Below are 19278 nucleotides of genomic sequence, written 5' to 3'. Positions count from 1 at the left end.
GTTTGGTGCACGCCACCAAATGTTTATTAATTTACAATGAGCTGTTTATATAAGTAAGGTTATCTAGATTTTAAAGTTTACAAAGCAATTTGTATGTAGCTGATATGAAGGTCATGTTGCTTACATCACTTAAACTAAAGCCAACGTTAACCGTAATTTGCCTATATTGGATGCAGAAGAGCGGTTATAACTTGTTGATGTTAAAAACACGTTTAAAAGCAAAAACGTGAACCCATATGGTACCGTAGGCCCGTAGGGTAAGCTAGATACCGCTAGGCCATTTAACCCCACATTTCCTACTCGTGGTTTTGTCAATTATCTTTGGTCATTTACCGTGGTCAAGATAGGGTTATATAATTAAGTAAATAATTGTTGTTGATTACAAAAAGGAATCAAAACATAGACCGTCTTACTCAAACCTATACTGTATAGTAGGGTGGGGGAAGATGGAACACCTTTTCATTCTATTTTCTTGTCGCATTTAGTAGTAAACGAAAAAATTCAAAGAATTATGAAATCGTATCCTCACGACTCCCATAGACCGTTGGTATTTGTTTAAAACCCGATCAGGATATTTAGATATTATGTGCTATAGGTGTCCCATCTTCCCCCACCCTACTATATATTATTTTGCACTTTTTTACATGTTCAGTTAGTAATTTAAACAAAGGTAATAAATGAATAAAAACAAATTTTATAAAACAGAAAAAAAAATGAAAGAAAAAAGATGCTTTCCGAAATTTTTTTTTTTAGAAACTGTTTTATTTTACTTGGTAACTTTCGATCACAAATTAAGCATTTCTATCGAAATAAAAATTTAATATTTCGTTGGTACGCCATTTTAATTCAAAGCAAGTATAGTGTAGATTGGTGCATATATACATATCATGATGTACGCATATGTACCCCAATGGCTGTGTCACGCATTTCCCACAAACAAAAGAACGTGTTTGATGATATTTAATGCAACGGATTGTTCTGACACGATGACCAGAGCAATTCAGGGCATTTTCCACAGAACTTTGGAGCGAACGAGGTCAACGAAATGAGATTGCTACGGATTTTCATTTTCGCAGGATATCTGATTGTTTATGCACAAGGTATTAATAACAAAACTAGTTTAGCGTGTATATTAAATGACAGCAAGGTTGTTTTGCGAGTTTTATTTTACGCTTTAATAATAAGTGAGTATTAGTTAGTCGGCAATGACAAACAACAGACCAAATAATAACTTGGTATTTACGCTTTACCAGGAATTCAATGTTGGACATGCAATAATGCGAAAGATGACGCACATTGTCGGAGCATTGGGCAAGTGAAAAGATGTAATGTTTATCAGGTACATCATATTTAATTTGACTATGTGCGCCCATGGGCGTTGTTTGCAGAAACATTTTAAACACGTACTAACCACAAAAGTAATATACATGTGTATTTATGGTACATATATACAGTTTCCAAGAAGCTTAAATGGCGTATTTCTTCGTGAAATAAATAAGTTGTATAGGAATAATTTGTATAAGAACTTTGTATTAACGTATTACATATGCGTGCAAGGGGCAGAAGATATATGAATGCTATTTACGTATGTGGCCATGATATGCCATTGACAATTAATTAGCGCAACATGTTTTGGAATGTGACAATGATCGTGCCTGGAAATTCATAAATAGCAGAAACACCGAGTCCGGGGTTTTAAGAACGGAGCATTTACTTAACAATTTTGTATGTACAGAATATCCATCAAAAATAAATAAAGTTCATACACATACTAAGTTTATTAAATTACAAATATTTTTTTAATTTCCCGTCTCTTCGTTCCAAAAGACACGATTTTTTTGCAAAAAGCTATTTGGCGACCTCTACCGAACATATACAATGGGCTTTTATAGAGGGAGTTCAATGCAATCAAGATTCACGACTTAAGCTGTGAATTTTTGTAAAATCCTGTGTTAATTGATTTATATAGTGGGTTGAAGTGAGATGGTCCATGTTTTCTCTCTATTTTATTGTCTTAATTTGGTGGTATATTAGGAATAAATGAACGTATTAAAAATAAATTAACTTTATCTACGCGTGGCCGGAAAACGCCAGTTCTTAACACGGGTGTTCATACACCCGACTCTCAAAGCGACCCTTTTACTCGTTAAAATTTGGAAGATGATATTATGAAGCCACGGTTATTATGTAGTAAAAGTTATTTTATTTACAGAATTGTCAAAACGAAGTTCGGATGGTCGAGTCGAGGCTTCTCATCACTAAATCTTGCAAGCAACGCCTAGCATGCCATAATAATTATATACAGGTGCCAATATACTATTACGTACAAGACTAGATATCTAGACAGATTTAGATAACAAAGCAGTACGAAATTTTCACTATCGGCTTAAAATGTTTTACTTTTTTTTCGATTTCAACTCGACTCCTAATCATCGCATAGGAATACATCGAAACTGCATAAAAAAAACCACTAAGATAAATAAAAAAATACTAGGAAAACATAATTGTATTGTTCGCGTTATTAGGCCATTTATTTCCTGAGCGGTTTAGGTGTATTCCTTGGTCGTGTGTTTTGTGGGTCATGCCATATTTGTTCTCAGAATGGGATCACGGGTTCTCTACAGTGCGATATGAACCGACAAGGATCTGTCTGCAGATGTTGTTGCAAGACGAATTTGTGTATAACGACGAAGCATTATTCTGCCTGACAAACAGTACGTATGCATATGCTACGTTTAAATACCCAAGCATTGCCTAAGTTTAGGCGCCTACTATTTCCGTCGTTCACCTACAGCTGTTTAAAACGTCATATAGCAGGGTCGGATACGATGGGGCACCTGTTTAATCTCTTATCTGATCCCATTTAATAATAAACAAAGAATTTTTGCAGAATTATATCCCGTTCCCAAAACGACTCTAAACGATCGTTGACAAACAGAAATATAGACTGTCCTATGCAGTATTCAATCCAACCCCACAGTACTATATCTACATTATACTTCCACAGCGAACAATACATCAACAACTACAATCAACCCTCTTTAACAACAAAGTACAGTCGCAAATATCATCACAACAACAAAATTCGTCACTGACGCGTCGAGAAATACAACACACATCAATTCTAACGGGTCGAACCTATCTACATTACCTACAGAACACATATCTCGTCCAACTGAAACACCTACTGCTGAAAACCTTTCGTTACTGCAATCAGAAACGCAAAGAAACAGAGCTTCGATTACTGCTGCTGTTCAAGTTGTTTCAGGTGCCCGTCCACCGGACGCTGCATTACTATTACCAGGTGGACTGAACATTCCAAAGGAAGAAGTTAACGAAGTGACTCCGCCTTCCCGTGATACAATTAACATTGATACCGACATTGGTATTCACTCGAATACCGTAAAGGTTGTTCCAAGTACAGCGGGAACAACAGCGGGAACAACAACAGGTCAGTCTTGTGTATTAACACCGTAGGCTATATATGATATAACTCACTTACCTTTTTATCAAGTTCGTGTAGAATCCATTGTTTTAACTACATAATTGACTTCAATGTACTTTTACGCTACTAAAAACCACCTACTTTACGCTACTAAAACTGTTAAAGGCACAAATGTCAATAGACTGCTTAAACTTACGCATCTAACTAATTTAGAAGCACCGGCGTGCGAGGCGCCTCTCATTCCACAATTCGGCAGATTAAGTTGCTTGGAAGGGAACACGTTGGGAAGCGTCTGTTACTATTCATGCATGGCTGGTTTCTACTTGATAGGCAACACCAGTACAACTTGCGGTAAGTATATACAACTAAGTGTGTGTTGTATGTGATGCATCAAATATGCTATATCTGACTTCTGAAGTGTGAGTTAAGGAAGAGTATAACATGTAGGTATTAAATATATTTCAAACTGTGTCCAATGTGTCTTGGATAGGCGAATTAATTTTTATTAAGGTAAGTTGCAGTTAAAAATCAGGCTTTATGCTAGCATGAGTGCAGATTATAAATAGGAAATTGCTGAGAATACAGTTGTAGTTTGTGCTGTACTGAAATACTGTACATCTGGTGGTAGCCACACCGTACAAAAAGCGCAAGTTATTCTACAAGCGAGGACGAAAGAGAATTCCATGTGTTCATATTATTGCTTAATCGAAAATGAAAAGCTTCTTAGCATACTGTGCAGACGTCAATGTATAGTAGGGTGGGGAAGCATGGGACATGTTTTTATTCCAATTTCTTGTCTCATTTAGTGGTAAACAAAGAATATTTACAAAATCATAGAACCGCAGCCTCGCGATTATATAAAAAAAGTTGTTAATTGTTAAAAAAAAAACGAGTAAGAAACATGGGATTTTGATGCTATAAGTTTCTTATCACACAATACTTAACATGCGTTTTATATTCTAGGTTCAAACTTGCTTTGGAACGCAAGTTCGCCGACATGTTCTCGTATTATGTGCAATTCGGTTCACACGGATCCAGTAAACGGTAGAGTTAATTGCCTGAATGGTAACAACGCGGGGAATCAATGCGTGTGAGTATACCGCGTTGTTTTTCTATATTTAACAACCGAGCGTAAAATATAATAACTATATTAGCTATTATTTGTCCAATAACTATCATGTTGGTTCGAGCCGCGTCGCTGCTACATTGCGGGCGTATACGTGTCTTTCGGCAGGACACTGAACGGCAATTGCTTCAATCGAGTGACACTAATGGGTTATCAAATTGTAAACCATATACAGAAAAAAACAACCATCGACAAAGTTACATTCGTGGTAACTAATAAGGGGGCACGAGGTGTGTGAAACAGAAATCTATGTTATAATGACTGTCGATTTCCCGTTACGCGAGGATAAAGCAAGTTACAATCACTGTACATAGTCAATTTTACATTAAAAGTTTGTTTCTGTTTTAAGGTTTACATGCAACGATAATTTTTGGTTGGTTGGCGAAAGCGTATCAACTTGTATTGACGATGATGGAGACGAGTTCGGTGTGTGGAGCAGTGAAGCACCAATCTGCGTTCGTAAGTTATTTTATTAATGTATTGTAAAGGATTTTCAGCAAGTTTTGAACTTAAAGGGGATTGAACGTATTAAAATAAACTTTGAAGCACGATAAATGGGTAATATGTTGGGTAGAAAGCGTGTTTTCATTCTCATTTATTTTCCCGTTTGCTCGTAAACAAAGACAGTTTACAGAAAAAAAGTAATCGTATCCTCACGAATCTAAAATAACGTTGTTAATTGTTTTAAACTTGCTATAGAAATGCGGCACTATATGTGCTACCGGTATTTAACTTTTCCTAATACAATATAATTGTAGCGTTAATTAAAATTTCTACTTTAGCAAAGCTCTGCGACCCACCCTTCCTAAGTGTACCAAATGGTCGAGTACGTTGCACGAACTGGAACAACTTTGGAAGTATTTGTCGAATTCTCTCGTGCAGAAGAGGTTACTTCGCAGAAACACGACGAATTATGTGTAGTAAGCTCCTTTAATGTCAATGTTTTATTCGATGTGAACGAGATTTTATACGCCTGAGATATAGGTCAAAACTAGTCATGTCCCAAATGTCAATATCCTATATTACCGCAGGACATGCAAAAGCGTGCCATAATATTACTTGTTCGTTCGTATTCTATATATGGGTAAGAGTTCCTATGGCGAGGCAAGTTGGAACACTATTCATCATCAAAATCAAAAGATTCAAAACTTTTGTCCAAATATATATGAATTCAAAGCTACATTTATTTATTTCAACATTTTGTTTTTAGTGCCCAACAACAAGTGGAGCTCTAGATTCCCAACTTGCGTTCCAGGTTCTTGCAACCCGCATCTCGCTGAACCCATGAACGGTAGAATGGTTTGCTCTAATAACAATCTAGCGGGCAGCAGATGCGTGTAAGCAACCATTGTTGTTTTAACGGTATTTTAATTGTATTAGAATGACTGCATTTCCGTACATGGATAGAGAAATGTCGATAGAGAAGTATTTCATAATTCCTCCTATCTTAAGTAATATATATAGTAGGGTGGGGGAAGATGGGACACCTTTAACACATAATATCCAAAAAGCCTGATCGCGTTTTGCACAATTAACAACGGTCTGTGGAAGTCGTGAAGATACGGTTTTATAATTCATTGAATATTCTATGTTTGCTATTAAATGGAAAGGGGAAACTAAACGAAAAGGTGTCCCATTTTTCCCCACCCTACCATACTATCTACTGCTGAGGTAGATGGAGTATCGTTGGCACCGAAACCCCATATTTCTAATCGTGTATTGAACAATTAAACGGTTATTTTAGTCTTGAAGAAGTTTTATTTATTTCTGCAAAAAGAATTGTTTGCTTCTAAATGGGACAATGGCCCTCTTAACCCACTCTACTACATGTGTTATATTTTCAAGATTTTCGTGTACGCCTCATCATCGTTTAGTTGGATCGACAATGTCCAGTTGTATAAACAGCGGAGTTAATAACATGGGTGTTTGGACCAGTCCAGCTCCGACCTGCGAACGTAAGCAAATGAACACATTACATTGGTATTTACAACAATACTGTGTTTATGGTATATAGGTGCCATTGCCAATAGCCTGAGAAAGGTGCAGATCCAAACTAATAGTAAGATATAATTTAGTATTAAATGTAAAATAAAACCCAGGGATATAAAACCAAATCATATTTAGAACCGTTGGGTAATATAGGATATTGTAAATCATCTATAAATCCCATACTTCTTGATAATGTTTAAGCAATTACCAACGCTCTTATAAAGTCATCGTTATATACAGTGGCGCACTCCCTACCCCCCTGGCTGCGCCACTGGTTATATATCTCCTATCTTACCCAACGCACTGCAAAACAATTATATATACGAATTCATTTGACAGGGTCGACATGTGTAAACCTCAATGCACCACGTTTCGGGACAATCAACTGTAACTTCTTAGGAAGATTCCAACAATGTTCCTTCACCTGCCTACCAGGGTATCTACTTGAAGGGAAAAGAAGAATTACATGCGGTAAGAAACTTATATGCCATAGCACAGTGGTTACCACCTCTTCTTCTAACCCAATATGTTTTGGGTTCAAAGCTTGTCGCTGCCAATTGGGCAAGATATCTAACATAAATTGCTTGAACCCAGTGGTCACAAATAGGTTGCCTGAACTGTCAGCCATATAAAAAAACCACATTCACAAAGTTAGGCCTGGTAATTCGTAAGCTAGCAATTAAGGTGTGTATGAAACTAAACACCTGTGTTATAACGACTGTCGTTTTTTCGGCTACGCAAGGGTAAAGAAAGTTGCATTACTATCCATATCATGATTGCGCATGGTGTATGAAGACTGTTATGGATAAAACTTTTATTTTGTTTTAGGCTCCAATTTGTTTTGGGTCTCTGCCCCACCGATATGTGTGAAGATAGATTGCCAACCTGCGTACGAAGAATTAGAAAACGGTGGTGTATCGTGTAGCAACGAAAACCACCTCGGAAGCCAATGCACGTAAGGAGATAGAAGTTTTAGTTGAATATGTGGTAATATCAGATATTTTAAGCCATTCATTTAAAGAATTATAAAACCGAATCCTCACTTCCAATTTTTTTTAAACGCGATTAGAATATTTAATATTTGGATATTTTGCGCCTTCCCTTTAAACACGAATATTTGGATTATGTATATTTGGCCACAAAATACATACATAAGTTAGTTAAATGTGCTTTTGCAGGTTTCAGTGCGATGCTGGGTTTACATTAAATGGAACGACAACCACGTACTGTGACGCTTCTATTGTCGAAGGCGTAAACGTTGGAATGTGGAGACTACCAGCTCCAACTTGTTTAGGTAGTCCAATGTTATACATCCCATAAGTTGGGTGGGGAGAGATGGGACACATTTTCATTCTATTTTCTTGTCCCACTTGGTAGTAAACAAAGAACAAAGAACGCACGACTCCCATGGACTGTTGTTAATTGTATAAAACACGATCAGAATGTTTGGATATTCTGTGTTAAAGGTGTCCCGTCTTTAACACAGTACTATCCGAAGTGGTAGCAATATTTTAAAAGTATATAACATACATAACTTATTGCTGCCTGGCCTGTTATACATTTCTTGCAACTTGTTTTGGCAAATTTATTTTCCATATGGAAATGCTGCGATATTTTATTCGAGTCGTATTCGTCATGGCACTGGTCATTATTTACAATCCTAATCTATTGTCACAGATCATGAAATCTGTTTTCTTTTTAGGATGATGCATTTATGTGTGTACGTCACTAGTCATGAGAGCCAACTGATGACGTAACGATTAATGTGACGTCACCACTACCACCGTCAACAGCCAACCCTTAACCACCCTTCCACTATTCTAGTAAATCATTTTTCTTTTAATACTCTTGCACACGGTATATTAACCAATGTAGATGCACCGTTGCATGTGTTTACTGTGTACAGAGTATATGCGAATAAATTCATAACCTCAGGAAAACTCAGTTATTCGAGCAAGTATTTTTTCAGTCATATAATAGTGTGGGGACAGACGGGACACCTTTAGCACATAATATCCAAATATCCTGGTCGTGTTTTAAACAATTAACAGCGGGCAATGGGAGTCGTGAGGATACAGTTTTCTATTTCTTCGATTATTTTGATTTACTACCAGATGAGATGAGTAAATAGATTGAGTACGTGTCCCATCTTCCCCCACCCTACCATACAATATCGTTGGCCCCCATATGGTATTCGTTGGAGCTTAAGAATTAACAAGAAACGGGAGTTTTTAAAAAATATGCTTGTCATTTAATTAAACTAATGATAATTAAACCGGCTAGCTTAAACCTATATTTGTTGTTTGGCCTTCAAAACGCTCACGAATTCAGCAAAACTGATAACTTGTTATGCCGCATCGGAAAACGAAATGCCGCTTTTGGCCTTTCTAGTGCAGTAATATCACGTTCGTGCCAATTTTTCGTGCTAATTTGTGCTGCATAGAGTCATAGCGCGTTTATCGTCGTTATTATTGACTGCTTCATGCTCGTGTAATACCAAAGCTAGACTATTTACGGACATCTTGAATCGTACGATTTATATTTTACCCTTGATAACACGGAATCTGACTTAATGTTATTTGCCGTGAGCATTTCGGAGTATCACATCAGTCTGCAAGAAGCCTATCATGCCGGCTTGGAGGTTTGGCACGGGGTACTCTACACATATACTAATTCAATCGGTTTGCCAATTAGCCTTTACCGACTGTACTAATAATTCATCACGATTAAGCGGCCGGCACGATCACTCTAGCACGTTCACAAAAAGGATATGATATGTCCATGCATATTAGGCACGTACACATCATATCTATGCAGACATATGGATTTTTGTTACTCACGTTCATTTTGCCCCTACGTTCCATTTGCCAACAAATGTCACCTCTGCAGCTGATGAAAGATTAAAATATTCAATCAAAAGACATTTATGAATATGAGTGCATTGTATATAATACAGGGGAAACTGGATTCTAGCGATTCATGTTAAGACATGTACCATATAGCAATGGAGCTTATACGATATGTTAGTAAAGCTGTATCGCTCGTCTTAGTAAACGTATGTAAAAGCCTATTTGGTATATAACATCGCATGAACGCTTCGATATATATATAGTCAAAAAAATAGACCACCAGTTTCAAGAGCGGCTGTTGTTTAAGACTAGAAAAGGCAATACGTCAATGGTAATAGTGAAAGACAATTGATTGTTCATTGTAGTTTAATTACTATGTTACGTATGGGCATTTCAATGATGTATAAAACTGCTGCTAAATAATGTAAGGGAAACGCGTGATACATGCAATTTCACGAGTCTGAACAACGTTCATGCATATCTTCCGAGAAACCGCGTTTATGATATACCAACGCGTAAGAAGTGGTATATATATTGTTATCGTCTGCGCACGACTTTTAGGGTATTTGGTCCAAAATTATGTTCTATATAGTTCCACGCAAGGCAGTTAGTTGTGTTCAATTGCATTTACTGTTGTGTTAACTAGGAGCAGTTGTATACTAACACAGCTCAAATATTTCTTCAGATTATTCGGATAATAGCAAACATCGTATGAGTGCTTCTGAATCTTTAACCTGAAGCATGAAATACGCAATCATATTATGCGTGATTGCAGCATCTTTTGCTGCCGTTCAAGGTAAGATTTCAACACATTTTAATCGCGAGCCTCGTCTTTATGACTTCGTTTTTTTCTACAGGAGACCAGTGCATAAATGTTGGTACCCTTTCCAATGGTGAAGTGGGTTGTACAGACGGTAACTCAGTGGGGACAAGTTGTTCCTTCACATGTAATACGTTAGGGGGTTACAGTCTTACTTCTGGAAATGCGACCTCCAGCGTCTGTCTTGAAGACCGGAACTGGGACATGGAAAAGCCATGCTGCGCTCGTAAGTGCAACATACATTATAAGAATACAGTTTCAATAAAATCATAAAATAACAAAAAGTTAGGGTTTTTTTCGAAAGTTTTGTTGAAACCCGTTTTTTTGGGGGGAGGGAGGGTTTTTTTTCAAAAAGTCCAAAATTTATCAGATTCGGTGAAAATTTGTTTTATTATTTATTGATTTAAACAAAAAGTGTAAGCTCCTCTATTGGCCTAAAGGGTCTGTTAAGGTATTGGCTTTAACCCTGTGTAACCACATTTTATTTGTTCGTAATTATTTAAAGTATTAGTACATTTTAAAACATTAGCTTTTAAAGGTGGCTGTACACAGTGTCCGGCATGCGAATTCGCTTGCGAAGTCGTATGCAAACCCATTACCGAATTCCGCATGCGGCAGCGAAATCCGGACAAAACAGACTAAAAGGGCGAATTCCGGATACTGTGTACAGTCACCTTAGGGCGGGGGAATGGGCCCATAGTCCTCAGATGTATACTTATTATTAAACTTTTTAAATATGTTTTTTTAATAGGAACTTGTCCTCCAATTGCTCTCCTTGATATGGTAATCCTCATTGATTCTTCGTCGTCCGTTGGAAGCGAAAATTGGAACATTATGAAAAATTTTGTTAGAACCATTATCAAGTTAGTATATTTGAATATTTTGTTTGGTGATAAATATTTACTGTCTGTTAAGATGTGTAGTAGAATGGGGAAAGATGACACACTTTTCATTTTAATTTATCGTCTCGTTTCGTATACTTTACAAAGAATTTTAAAAAAAAGTATTCTCATGACTGAAATAGATCGTTGTTAATTGTTTAAAACAAGATCAGTTGTTGGGATATTATGTGATAGAAGTGTCCCGTCTTTTCCCATGGTACTATATATACTATAGGCACGTAAATTATCAAATTTTCTAACCGTGATTTTACCAATTACTAGCCTTCTTTGGGATTCGTAAGTATGCGTGGTTATTTACTTCTGTAAATACTCGTTGTTTTCTACCAAATGGAACGATAAAACAGCAATAAAACACAAACTATTTTCCCTAAACCTATAATATTGTGGGGTGGGGGAAGGTGGGACACCTTTAGCACATAATATCCGAATATTCTGATCGTGCTTTAAACAATTAACAACGGTCTATGAAATTCGTGAGGGTACGGTTTAATAACCATTTAATGTTCTTCGTTTACTACGAAATGGGACGAGAAAATAGAATAAAAGTTGTCCCATCTTCTCACATCCTACTACGTTGTATTGCGTGGGTCGTGGAAAGGGGAAGAAGCAATATTCTTATAAATAAATTTGCATAAAGCAAGTACACGTGACCTTGTATTCAAAATTAGTTCGTGATCATTAGCGTTTCGTGAGCTTCGGGAATTTTCTTGAGTTTGTGCCCATTGATAATGATTGGGTGTTGCCACACCAAGCAAAATCGTTGTCACGCGAGCGTATATCAAGTTCGGATAATTAGTCTGACACGTTGAGTGTGTCATCATATATCATTTAGCATATTTGCCTGTGATATATTAATAATTTTTGAAAGTTAATGATTTCCTGTTGCTTGAGGTTACAGCTGGCGGCTTTGACTGGTTGGTGCGTCATTCACGCAAACTTAGACTTTGTTGGATAGTTGTTAAATAAATGTCTTGACTGTGTATACTATATGCTCAATGCATTAACTGTATAACAACTAAATATTTATAAATCTTAGGCTGCTAGTTTAAACAGATTTACAAATAATATCTTATATGAAGTTTAATATGGCCAACCTATTAGTGGTTGCAGAAATATACACATATAGGCAAACTATGGAGCAGCATAAAGCGTCGAAATTGATATTCCTGCATTGTAATATCGAATGTGTAGCATAGCCCCGTCATCGATAAATAAAAAATATGCTTAAACTATCTTTTTAAAAATGGTTATTAAAGGCGACGAGTGGCAACCATATACCGAATACGGTAGTTTTTACAGTTGTCATGATTTGCGTTATTTTTAATTCACGTACTCGTTGCTCCATAGCTCCTTCCAGCGGTCAGCCACTTCCACACAAATATCTGTGCTGCGTTATAACCGAGTGGTAGATACATCAACTCAGATACTGTTGAACGAATACTTGACAGATCAAAGTGGTTTCTTAGCAGCATACGACAGGATTCCATACAACGGAGGCGGTATATTACCTTGGTTATACATTAATGCATTTTGTATTCGTTTAGATTAGACGGTTAGGTTGTTTGCAGGCAAAGTTCTATAGTTTCGTACATAGTTTTAAAATAGCTATATAGGTGCACTGTAAATCAAGTATGAAATACCATGCATATATATTGAATATGTAATCAATGGCGCTAAACGATGGTCGACAGTACTAAGTTACACCTTATGTTTAGGAACACTTACTGGTAATGCATTACGCTACGTCAATGACGTTATCCTTACCGGGGCAAATGGAGATAGACCAGGTGTACGAGATGTTCTGATAACTTTGACTGACGGTCGGGCTCACGACAATGTCTTGGCTCCTTCGCGCATGCTGCGAGCAAAGGGTGTGGAGGTAACAAATGTTCTATTCTCGATTCCATATGGGTATTATTCTCGATTCTATATATATATGTTTAATCATAACTGACCCGATATCCCAACAAAGATATATACTGTATATGCATTGGCTACTGATTTAGCAGTGTGTATGTTTTATTTCCGGTGTGCTGTCATGTAGTCTGTCGTTATTTCGTTGTTTTTATTTGGGTTCCTTGTTACTTCGACAAGTTTAACTGAAGATACATTATAGGCTGTATTATATGTTTTATATGAGTATAGGCCAACTATAAGCTTTATTCTCTACAAGACCTATGTCGTCGGAATCCAATCACGTTTGGGAGCATTGAGAGAGTCCCAGCTTTTAGAAATCTCGGGTTCGCGAGATAGAATGTTTATTCTTACTGCTGGCTTCGCTTCACTTTCAAGATCATTTGCCAACATGTTAATGATGCAAGCGTGTGGAAATTTCACCACAGAATACTACAGACAAGTGGACTGTCGTAAGTAAAGAAATGTCGTGTTTTAAACAAAGCGAGGATTTAACAAAAGCATGAACTTGGCAAGCAAAGTGATCATAATGTGATAAGTCTAAAAATGCAAAAAAAACGTTTTGTGTAAAATAATGACCTTTAAAGCCGAAAAAAACGTAGCTGATCCTGGGAATTCCAGTTTAGCAATAATCATGAAGTCTTGCCACACGATTGGTGTCAAGATTTTATTATTGATAACAATAAATAGGTATTTGTTATCACGATTTCTTAATCTACCGAGAAATACGTTGCACGTTGTACAGTATCGTGGCTTAATGACGACTAAACCTCATCTTTTAATTAGCAATTACGTGCGAGCCAAGGGTTTTGCAGCCTGCCAACGGTGCAGTGAGCTGCACTGATCGCAACTCGGCCGGAAGCGTCTGCGTCTACACTTGCGACAGCGGGTATCAAGTACAAGGAGAGCCAAGAATTTCTTGCAACGAGGTGTCAGGCTCGGGAGAGTGGAGCGCTGAGCCACCGACATGCGAGGGTAAGTTTTGATCGTTAATAACACTTATCCAGACGTGACACAGCAAATTGGCGTTTTATAATATGATTTACCAAATGACTTATGCAAAATCGGCATAGACATGGTTGTACTTTAAGTATAGAACCACTTGAATAAATGCTTTCGTGCAGCTGTTAAAATTGACTGATGACGCTCCCTAGTTTTTTTGCACAAATAACCTAATAATGCATCATTGCACATGGCGTAACAATGGCATGACTTAACAGTGGCAATTATGAATTTGAATTTAAAATATCGGCGGGAACTTTGTTCGTTTCTTAGTACAGCCTTCATGAACTTTATGTTACGTTAGGTTTTGATAATATATCTATATCTTCTTTTAGTGAGCACATGTGAACCGCCGTTATCTACGCCTCGTAATGGTCAAATGAATTGTACTGACGGCAATGCAGTTGGTTCAACTTGCACGTTTACTTGCGACGACGAATATCTGTTGACTGGTTCACCAATCTCCCGATGTGTTTCTCAACCAAATGGCGACCCAGCATTTACTCATCCTGAACCCGTGTGCGAACGTAAGTTTACACATTTTAATTTTTTATATTTGTTATTTTTTTACGTTATTGCGTTTGCACACTTTTTGCAAGAAATATTTAAACAGGTACGTCGTGTCTATGTATATTTGTTTACAACACTGTACCATTTATTATCTACGATATTCCACAAACCTTTTAAATTCATTTTTTAAATACAGTACATACATTTATTACTTTTATCATAGTTTAATAATACTTCTTCTTTATCAAACTATGCTTTTACGTATTTTCTTTTGTCAGTTATTCCTATTATCTGTGAGCCTTCAACTTTCACTAGCATTGACAATGGGATTGTCATTTGCACTAATCCTTCCTTGGTATCAAGTGTTTGTACATTTGAATGTTTGTCCGGTTTCGAACTCATAGGGAATAGTAGTTTAGTTTGTATTGACGATGAAAATGGAGATGACAGTGGAACTTGGAATTCTGTTCCACCCACATGCAAAAGTGCGCCTGATAGTTACACCGAAAAAGTCATATGTTTACAGTGATGTAATTCGCAACTTCCACAGGAATACAATGTAGTGACCCACCACCAGCACCTGTAAATGGACAAATGGAATGCAGTCACGGAAACAACATTGGATCCCAATGCACATACACTTGCAGCTCAGATTATGCTGTAGTTGGTGATTCAGTTACAACATGCAGAGACATGGGCAATGGAGAATATCGGTTCGATAACCCTGCTCCAGTTTGTCAAAGTAAGTAAAGAACAAAATGTTGTGATGAATATTTTTATGTTTAGTATACAATTTTATATAATACATTTTTACCATCTGTTACAGTGATTACATGTCAACCACCCTACATTTCAATACAAAGTGGAGAAGTCAGTTGCACACGTTCTAATGAAATTACCAGCCGCTGTTCATTTACCTGTAACCAAGGATATGAGTTAGTAGGAGAAGCAATATTAACTTGTGAGGATGATTCCGATGGTGATCCTAATGGCCAATGGAGTTCTGATGCACCATTCTGCAGAAGTAGGTTTTTAAATAAAGTGTATTACTCTTTAATGTTTGAATGTAACGCTCTGCTGTGTTCCGTTTGCCTACTTGAGTTCACTCGAGGGAGATGAACCGTCGTATACGATAATAATTATTATTGTGTGTAATGCTTGTTTACTCCTGTGTGCAACATGCTTGTCACGTTTCCATTTTTGGGGTGTGGCAAGAGTTTTGAATAAGAATGCAGCTTAAAAACGTTTTGGTTGCAAGTGTTTGTGACACTAAACATGTAAAATCAAAGCGTATTATCATTTTAATCTGCTACATCTACACAATGTTTCATTCTTGCTTTGTTAATTATTTATTCCTATATTAAAGTTAAATATATTTCTTAACTTCTGCAGTAATCCAATGTGATGACCCACAACCACCACCTGCAAATGGAGCAATAAATTGCACTGATGGAACTAACATTGGATCTAAATGCACATACACTTGTAGCTCGGATTATGCTGTAGTGGGACCGCCAGTAACCACATGCAGAAATATGGGTGATGGCTATCGGTTTGATAACCCTGCTCCAGTTTGTGAATGTACGTATACTTATTTTGGTGCTTCTCATATTGCCTTTGAATTGCTTTAAATTATCGAATTTATCTTCTGCAGTAAAGACCTGTCAACCAACTTACGAAACATTGGAAAACGGAGAAGTTGATTGCACAAACGCCAATATAATTCACAGCCAGTGCACATTCAGCTGTGGCCCAGATTATGACCTAATTGGAGAAGCAGTTTTAACTTGTAATGATGATTCTGATGGTGATCCTAATGGACAATGGAGTTCTGATGGACCATCTTGTAGAAGTATGTTTTTATTTATTAAAAATTCTTTATTTTCTATGTCATTAGAGATGTGTGCATGTAGTGCCTGATTCTTGTTCGCATTATGCTTATTTAAGAAATTATTAACAATATCTAATCTTGAATTTTAAGAAATTATTAACAATATCTAAATATTTAAGAAATTATTAACAATATCTAATCTTGAATATCTATATCTCATAGGAAAACAGTGTGGTCCCCCACCACCATCACCTGACAATGGACAAATGCAATGCAGTGATGGAATTAACCTTGGTTCCCAATGCACATATACGTGTAATCCAGATTATGCTGTAGTTGGAGATTCAGTCTCAACATGCACAGACATGGGCAATGGAACCTATCGGTTTGATAACCCTGCTCCAGTTTGTCAAAGTAAGTATTGCACAACATAGGCATTTGTGAATGTTATTAGGGTTATTTGCAGCTGGTTTCAATTTATTAATGTATCATACCAAAGTAAGTATTTTATAATCTGGTTTTACAACCCACAGTAAAGACCTGTCAGCCACCTTATGATATTGTAACACCGAGCAACGGAAATGTCACTTGCACGAATTCCAATGTGATTCACAGCCAGTGCACATTCACTTGTCGCAGAGGATTTGAATTAGTTGGAGAAGCAGTTTTAACTTGTAATGATGATTCTGATGGTGATCCTTACGGACAATGGAGTTCTGATGCACCAACTTGCACGAGTAAGTTTCATTTTCTTGTCCGGTAATTTAAAAATATCTATAGAACTATCTTTATTATTCATGGTTGATAGAAACATTTTTAAACATTCACACTCCCCAATGACTAAATGTATCACCCCCTTATCCTCCTGTGATGGTAACCACTGTGCTATGGTGCTGGTTTTTGCATCAGTGTAGGTGTAATGATACATTTACAATGTTTTATCCTTCACAGGAGCACAATGCAGTCCCCCGCAACCACCACCTGCAAATGGAGCAATAAATTGTAGTCGTGGAAATAACATTGGATCCCAATGCACATACACTTGTGGGCCAGATTTTGCTGTAATTGGACCTTCAGTAACCACATGCAGAGACATGGGCAATGGAGATTACCGGTTCGATAACCCTGCTCCAGTTTGTCAATGTATGTATCTTTCACTAATATACATTTTTTTTGTAATTGTATATAATCTTTCACTCTATTGTTTTATAATAAAAAATGCATTACTTCATATTATATTTATATTGTTTTTTTCTGCAGTGATTACTTGTCAACCTCCTTTTAATACCTTGGCAAATGGAGGTGTTAATTGCACAGAATCCAATATAGTTAACAGCGAGTGCACATTTTATTGTGAGTCAGGATTTGAATTAGTTGGAGCAGAAGTTTTAACTTGTAATGATGATTCTAATGGTGATGCTAACGGCCAATGGAGTGATACAGAACCATTCTGTAGAAGTAAGTTTATGGATCAACATGTTTTATTTATCAATAAAATGTAGGTTTTTGTTAAAATATTATGAACAAAACTTGGAATTTTGCCAATACAAGCATGTAAATCTTAGTATTGTTTCTCAATGTGTATTTACTTTACAGGATTGCAATGTACGTTACCCCCTGATCCAATGAATGGTTTCAAGGTCTGTAGTGGCGGCCAATTCTTGGGAGCACGTTGTGAGTTTGGTTGCAATCCAGGATATTCATTGGTTGGAGCACAATCTGCAGATTGTTCAGAAACACAAGATCGGTCACTTTCTTTTGATAATCCACCACCAACTTGTGAACGTAAGTAGGAAAGTAGAAATTACTTAGAGCTTAACATTGTAAAGCCGGTACTTTCAAAAATATGAGTGACAGTTTATTGGTTGCCTGCCTTGATTATTTTGCACAACACTCTTCCATTACCTCAATTTACTATAATGTAAAGCATTAAGTTTGTGCATTTCTTTTTATTCCAATGACCTTTATTTATAATTTTCCTACATAATTTGGTTGCACAACACTTAAAACACATTTTGTACACCTCAAATAACACTTGATGAAATTGGCAATGGAGAATATCGGTTCGATAACCCTGCTCCAGTTTGTCAATGTATGTATTACACAATCTTTCCCTTTTAGAATATATTGTTAATATGGTATTTTCTTTAACATTTATTTTATCGTATTCAAACAGTAAAGACTTGTCAACCACCTTACGATTCATTACAAAATGGACAAGTCAGTTGCACAAATAACAATGCAATCAACAGTCGCTGTTCATTCACTTGCAGCCCAGAATATGAGTTAGTAGGAGAAGCAATTTTGACTTGTGAGGATGATTCTGATGATGATCTTAACGGACAATGGAGTTCTGATGCACCATTTTGCAGAAGTAAGATTTATCTATTGCCGGTTTATCTTAAAAACTTTAGTGTTAAATATTTAAAAGCTCATTTTGTATGACTTTAATTCAGCAGTTGTTCTTAGGTTTTTAACTTTTAATTTCCACAGGAATACAGTGCAGTGATCCACAACCAGCACCTGCAAATGGAGCAATAAATTGCAGTGATGGAACTAACATTGGATCCCAATGCAGATACACCTGTGACCCAGATTTTGCTGTAGTCGGACCGCCAGTAACCACTTGCCGAAACATGGGCGATGGAGATTACCGGTTTGATAACCCTGCTCCAGTTTGTCAATGTATGTATTGTACAATATATTGTTAAGCGAATACAACAATAGTTTTTGTCATTTCCGTATTAATATCTTCCATTCCCATTGATCGTATATAAAACTTGAATTGCTCTAAAAAGTTAACATTTGTAACAAGTTTATCCTCCTGCAGTAAAGACCTGTCAACCAACTTACGAAACATTGGAAAACGGAAATGTTGATTGCACAAACG

The 19278-nt window shown here is 36.8% G+C and overlaps 2 protein-coding genes across 9 annotated transcripts in view; both read left to right on the top strand.

The window, feature by feature from the left end:
- Window positions 1-2608: 2608 nt before the first annotated feature.
- Window positions 2609-8500, top strand: LOC100178319 (P-selectin-like). 2 transcript variants are annotated; one of them, XM_026837529.1, is made up of 12 exons: window positions 2609-2714; window positions 3008-3451; window positions 3659-3796; window positions 4409-4535; window positions 4921-5030; window positions 5354-5491; window positions 5782-5908; window positions 6417-6526; window positions 6900-7031; window positions 7389-7515; window positions 7739-7854; window positions 8263-8500. In XM_026837529.1, the coding sequence occupies exons 3-12, from the start codon at window positions 3754-3756 to the stop codon at window positions 8265-8267; spliced, it is 1035 nt and encodes a 344-aa protein (XP_026693330.1). In that variant the 5' UTR covers window positions 2609-2714; window positions 3008-3451; window positions 3659-3753; the 3' UTR covers window positions 8268-8500. The 2 variants fall into 2 exon arrangements, with proteins under 2 accessions (XP_026693330.1, XP_026693331.1); XM_026837530.1 differs by lacking the exons at window positions 2609-2714; window positions 3008-3451; window positions 3659-3796 and adding an exon at window positions 3828-3955.
- A 1602-nt stretch (window positions 8501-10102) lies between these two features.
- LOC100176005 (sushi, von Willebrand factor type A, EGF and pentraxin domain-containing protein 1) overlaps window positions 10103-19278 on the top strand; it is a 15860-nt gene continuing 6684 nt past the window's right edge. The window contains exons 1-20 of one of the 7 annotated variants that reach the window (XM_026837656.1): window positions 10105-10205; window positions 10267-10455; window positions 10981-11092; window positions 12479-12630; window positions 12847-13010; window positions 13305-13497; window positions 13832-14020; window positions 14383-14574; window positions 15108-15299; window positions 15384-15581; window positions 15950-16138; window positions 16212-16409; window positions 16611-16802; window positions 16922-17125; window positions 17340-17531; window positions 17649-17846; window positions 17985-18173; window positions 18565-18762; window positions 18882-19073; window positions 19219-19278. In XM_026837656.1, coding sequence (XP_026693457.1) covers window positions 10151-10205; window positions 10267-10455; window positions 10981-11092; window positions 12479-12630; window positions 12847-13010; window positions 13305-13497; window positions 13832-14020; window positions 14383-14574; window positions 15108-15299; window positions 15384-15581; window positions 15950-16138; window positions 16212-16409; window positions 16611-16802; window positions 16922-17125; window positions 17340-17531; window positions 17649-17846; window positions 17985-18173; window positions 18565-18762; window positions 18882-19073; window positions 19219-19278 — 3448 coding nt within the window. In that variant the 5' untranslated portion in view covers window positions 10105-10150. Of the gene's footprint in view, window positions 10206-10266; window positions 10456-10980; window positions 11093-12478; window positions 12631-12846; window positions 13011-13304; window positions 13498-13831; window positions 14021-14382; window positions 14575-15107; window positions 15300-15383; window positions 15582-15949; window positions 16139-16211; window positions 16410-16610; window positions 16803-16921; window positions 17126-17339; window positions 17532-17648; window positions 17847-17984; window positions 18174-18564; window positions 18763-18881; window positions 19074-19218 lie in introns of all 7 variants that reach the window. The other 6 variants (XM_026837659.1, XM_018814734.2, XM_026837661.1 and 3 more) reach the window with 6 other exon arrangements.

This window comes from Ciona intestinalis, chromosome 14 (assembly GCF_000224145.3).
Source record: "Ciona intestinalis chromosome 14, KH, whole genome shotgun sequence".
NCBI classification, from domain to species: Eukaryota; Metazoa; Chordata; class Ascidiacea; order Phlebobranchia; family Cionidae; genus Ciona; species Ciona intestinalis.
This window is presented reverse-complemented; position numbering and strand designations above follow the sequence as displayed.

What these genes read in the sequence shown, in the direction of transcription:
- LOC100178319 (XM_026837529.1), top strand. Translation starts at nt 3,754, where the DNA reads ATGGCTGGTTTCTACTTGATAGGCAACACCAGTACAACTTGCG. An exon ending in CAACACCAGTACAACTTGCG is followed by an intron (nt 3,797 to 4,408) that starts GTAAGTATATAC and finishes TTTATATTCTAG; the next exon opens with GTTCAAACTTGCTTTGGAAC. An exon ending in TCCAGCTCCGACCTGCGAAC is followed by an intron (nt 6,527 to 6,899) that starts GTAAGCAAATGA and finishes TTCATTTGACAG; the next exon opens with GGTCGACATGTGTAAACCTC.